The 5,000-nt window shown below is 33.6% G+C and overlaps 2 protein-coding genes across 9 annotated transcripts in view; one reads left to right on the top strand and one right to left on the bottom strand.

Annotated features, from left to right (window-relative positions):
- Positions 1-3,480, top strand: part of LOC136027981 (protein CBFA2T1-like) — a 95,442-nt gene extending 91,962 nt beyond the window's left edge. For all 8 annotated transcript variants that reach the window (XM_065705481.1, XM_065705484.1, XM_065705479.1 and 5 more), the window contains one exon: positions 3,190-3,480. In XM_065705481.1, coding sequence (XP_065561553.1) covers positions 3,190-3,465 — 276 coding nt within the window. In that variant the 3' untranslated portion in view covers positions 3,466-3,480. The remainder of the gene's footprint in view (positions 1-3,189) is intronic.
- Positions 3,481-4,000: 520 nt separating this feature from the next.
- Positions 4,001-5,000, bottom strand: part of LOC136028473 (uncharacterized) — a 1,400-nt gene continuing 400 nt past the window's right edge. Inside the window, exon 2 of the mRNA XM_065706315.1 lies at positions 4,001-4,088. Coding sequence (XP_065562387.1) covers positions 4,001-4,088 — 88 coding nt within the window. The remainder of the gene's footprint in view (positions 4,089-5,000) is intronic.

Here is a 5,000-nt window from a genome sequence, read left to right as displayed (position 1 = left end):
ATTTCGATTACATTATGTAAAGAAAAACATATCCAAATCAAACTCATATAATATGGGAAATTCTCTCCTGTGGAATTGCCTCCCCCAAAATTTTTCTGTAGAGAAGTCCCCTCCGCCTCCCGGAAGATTCCCCTGCAAAATTTTCTCCATGGGTAAAATAATGATAGCATTTTAAAATATGAAAATTATTAGGCTGAATGCAAGATTAAAAAAACTGTTGAGTAATACATTCAGAGAATTTGTTGAAAAAAAGTTCTAATTTTAGAAGCATATTACATGATATAATTTATAATTAACTAACGCTTTAATTGAATATCCATTAAGTTTAAGTAATCTGACCGGAAAGGACCGTCAATTATTTGTGTTAAGGGGTCTCTACTTTCTTTCGTCAGGAAAAGCACTTGGATTGTCTTGGAGTCATCCTTTATCCACAAAACGTTCCCTAGCCATCTCTACCTTTCTCTGTTTATAGCTCTAGAAAGCAGGATTGAACCACACTTTCCGTACAGCCTGTTTGAAATACGGTCAGTCAGCCGGGTACCCAAACAAACATTAGGCATTTTCTCTGGAAAATCTGTTTTATCTGTTTTTCTAAGTGTTCATGCTCCAGAATCATATTTGACCATTGTCAAAAGACATGAATAACAATAAATAACAGTTTATTGTTATTCATGTCTTTTAGTTTTACTGCTGATGATGAACACTGTATATGTGTTCGAAATATCCAGTTAAGTAATTTTTACATATATTCACTGTCAATTAAAAGGTTTCATCCCTATTTTGAACTGTTTTACTTTCTTCATGGAAAGGCAGTGTGGTCTTCGAAGTTATCGTTTTTTTTTAATCCACATTTTTGTAGATGGCAGCTTGAACCTCAACGGTAAGCTTCTCTGATGTGCTGAATCTGACGTTGTGATTTTCATTAGTATCGCTTGTACTCCCTTTTTCGAAAATCTGGCAAATTTTCTCAGGCTCGTAGCTTTTGACGGGTAACATTAAATAATGAATTTTATATCTTTGAAATTAGCATGAAAAGCTAATTCTTTTGATTTATCAGTTATTATCCAAATTCTGATTTTTAGAGCTTTGGCTACTATTGGACCGAGTGGCTACTTACAATTCCTTGCTATGAACTTTTTGATACCAGATGAATACATCAAGGGGATTAGTGCTATATATGAGAATAACATTGCTGCGGTTAAGTTAGGAATCCAAATTATTAGCAGGTTTCGTATTGAATTAGAATTTAAGCAGGACTGCAATCTATCCTTTATCTATCCTTTATCTATCTTTAGATCTATCCTTTATATATCTTTATCTATCTTTATCTATCTATCCTTTATCTATCCTTTATCTATCTTTAGATCTATCCTTTACCTATCCTTTATCTATCTTTATCTATCTATCCTTTATCTATCCTTTATCTATCTTTAGATCTATCCTTTATCTATCTTTATCTATCTTTATCTTTATCTATCTATCCTTTATCTATCTTTAGATCTATCCTTTATCTATCTTTATCTATCTTTATCTTTATCTATCTATCCTTTATCTATCTATATTTATCTAAATTATTTTGATAGACTGTTCTATGGAACATGGGAATGGCTGAGGAAGAGCTTGAAATCAGCTGGGAAATTTAAACTCTCCAAGACTGGGATCATACTGATGATTTGGGTGTCCTAGATTAAAATATTAACAAAAAAGGATAAAATATAATCTTTTTTTGGAGATTTGCAAGAATAGGTTTGAAAGTTTATGTTAAGAGGACTAAGTCGATAAATGAAGGTGAAAAGGTAATGTTTGTCAACGAAAAGTTCGATCAAGTGCATAGTTTTACTTACCTAGGTGTAGTAAACTTACCTGTAGGTAAGAGGTAAGTGTAGTACTTACCTAGTAAAGATGGTAGATGCAGTAAAGATTTTTAAAACTAGAATAGCCAAGGCCTGGGCTGTTTCTAAATTAGAAAGACAATGATTGACGAATAAAAAGACGATTCTGTAAACCAAGATCAACATGTTGGAAGCTACGGTGATGACTGTGATCAAGCGTGGATGTGAAACGTGGACACTTCGGAAGACGGAGGAAGAGTTGTTAAACGTTTTTCAGAGAAATTGCGTACGGATTCTTTTGGGTAGGATCGTCGGACTGACCGTATTTCAAACAGTAAGCTGTAAGAAAAATGTGGTTATGTCCGGCTTTTAGGACTAAAATAAGAGAAAGGTTGAGATGGCTAAGACACATTCTGCAGATGAAGGATGAGAGATTGCCAAGGATTGTCCTTTTCAGTCAATCATATAGGGCCAGATAAAAATCAGAGCATCCCCAAATGGGATGAGAGAACGTGGTAGGGAAGGATTTAAAGGAAATTACAAAGTATTTGGAGGTTTTTTCTTTTAATATGGAGGCTTTGAATTTATTAGAACGATGGAGGAGTATGTGCTATGTTTGCCTTAGGTGGTTTGGTGCTACAGTGAGTTGTTAGTAGTAGTAGTACTAGCATGTATGTATATTTATTTTGTTATTTTTTACCCTTTCCCCAGTAACTTTAAGAAGATTTAGTTATTATTGTCACTTTCCTGAAGAAAATGTTCTATTTAATTCTTTAAATTAATTCATGTAGTTTGACTAAGCACCAATTTTAAATGTATTGAAAACTCCAGTTTAAAATTTTTTACTTATAATATTTTTCTAGCTTATATGACATTTAAAAAAATATTTTTCCAACGGAGACAATTAGCTTAATTATGTTGGGTCTATAGCCCTTTTCTTTTTTCTCTTTGAAAAATCACATGGACTTCAAAGTCCAAAGAAGTTTGAGTCATTTCTGAAACCAGTATATTGTTTATTTGAAAGATTCTGATTTAAAATTTACTCTAAGAAGAATGTAAATGGCTAGTCTTAGGAACCTAGGTTAGAAACATATAACGATAGTCAATAGATCTACCATCCTGGGGGTCACAATGGAAAAGTAATATAACTCGGTTTAGCTTAAGTGACAGATAAGGGTCAGGTGCAACCCTAAAAATGGTTCACATGTGGGTTAATGTTTGACAGCTAGTTTTAACCAGTATCACTGTCGAATATGTATATCCAAATGAAATTGTCAAAGAAATGTATGTCATTGTCAATATATGTCAAATAAATTACTTGTCAAACGAATATATACTGAAACTGATTTATTTTCAGATGCTGGGGTGTATACAAACCATGGTTGAGAAAACCCGAAGGGCATTGGCAATTCTCCAGCAAAGAACTTTAGAAAGTCCTCGACTCTCACCTCAGCCAACAAAAGAGATGCATAATTATATCAATGAAATACTACTCCAATCTGTAAGATCTGCAGAAGAAAGGATAGCAGATATAAAAAGAAAAGCAGGTAGGTCTTTCAGGAACAAAGCTCTATCTTACCTGAGATTGAATAAAAAGAAAACTACAAAAAAAAGATTTTTCGACATAAAGTAAGGAGCAACATTGATACTTTAAACGAGCAGAAATAATTCTATTTATGAAGTTAACGCCGTTTTTTCGGCCCTCCCCCTAAGCTAAAGTCTTAATTTTTTTTTAGCACTGCTCATTCAAATTCAACAGCCCTCGCGTTTGAGCAGTCTGTCTTAAATCGTGATGGCGAAAAGTAAAAGTTTGGCGTAAAGAGCGAGGATTGAGAAAGGTGCAGCCCCCTCCTACGCGTAATAATTTCTGTGCGTCTCCTTTACCCTCCCCCTCGTGTAAAATTCCTCCTGGAAGCTTTTTCCCCACGAAAAATTCCTCTCTAAATATTTTTTTATATTTCCCTATACAAAAACTAAATATAAACAATCGTTTTGCTTTGCTAACAACCCTTTCCCCAGAGACTATGAAAGGTCATGTCACTCTGAACTTTATGATTAGTGGACCTTTCAATTATGCTGAATCAAATAGATATCTTAAAACTTTGATCAGATGCATTTGGAAAAAAAGGGGTGTAGGAGGGGGGCTAGTTGCCCTCCAATCTTGCGGGTCACGTAAAAAGTTCACTAGAACTTTTGTTTCCATACGCGTGAGCATTCTCTTGACCATCAAGGATCATTGGTTTGATAAGACCATCCCTGGAAAAAAATAAATAAAAACAATTAAAAAATAATAATAAATGAACATGCATCTAATCTTTCTTCGAGCAAAAAAAAAATACAATATTCCACATTTTTGTAGATGATGTTAGGGTTAATGGTAGGGTTTTACTATGATCCCTTGACTTTTAGCCGGTGTTTCCCCCCTTATTGCTATCAAAAATCCGTTTGATGATCCCCTCTCAACTCAAGACACCAGCTAAAAGCCTCAGTATTCTCTGAATGTCGCCGACACCCAAACAATCTGAAAAACTTTTGCAATGTTCGGTATCTTCTTTTTTTTGTCAAGAAACACTGCTGCCAGTGTTTTGACTTGGCCAAAATACTTATTATTTTGGCCAAGTCAAAAATGACTTGGCCAAAAAGAACAAAATACTTATCTCGTTTAATCTGTTAATTTCAGTTACATCCTTTCAAGAAGCCAAAATTATGGTATTATTTGATTTTTTAAAGAATAATCTATAATTCGTTTAAAACCAAGAATATTTTCCTATTTTCACACATTTTTTTACATATTTTCAATATAGTTTCAATCTAAAAAAAATTCAAACAAATCCCAAAATCTAATTCGCTAGAATATCAAAGCTGAATCTGAGCTATCGAATCATGTCAAAATGGTCATCATGCGTTGAAATATTGCAACAATAAAATATGGTCACCCTTTGCCACGTTTTAAGAATGGAAACTGGCGCTAGTGTTGACAAAATAAACTATCAACGTCATCCACTATTTGGCGTTCTTTGCATTTTTTTAAAGTTTCGTCTTTTTTTATAAACTGAAATTAAAAATTCATTTCTATATACTAATTTTCCTAATTATACTAATTGCCGTAATTTTACCTTATTATTTCAGTAAAAAAAAAAGGCCAGGAAGCACTAGGTGCCTTCGACG

Source organism: Artemia franciscana, chromosome 6, assembly GCF_032884065.1.
Source record: "Artemia franciscana chromosome 6, ASM3288406v1, whole genome shotgun sequence".
Classification (NCBI taxonomy): Eukaryota; Metazoa; Arthropoda; class Branchiopoda; order Anostraca; family Artemiidae; genus Artemia; species Artemia franciscana.
Note: the sequence above shows the minus strand (reverse complement) of the source record. Positions and strands in the feature narration are given on the sequence as shown.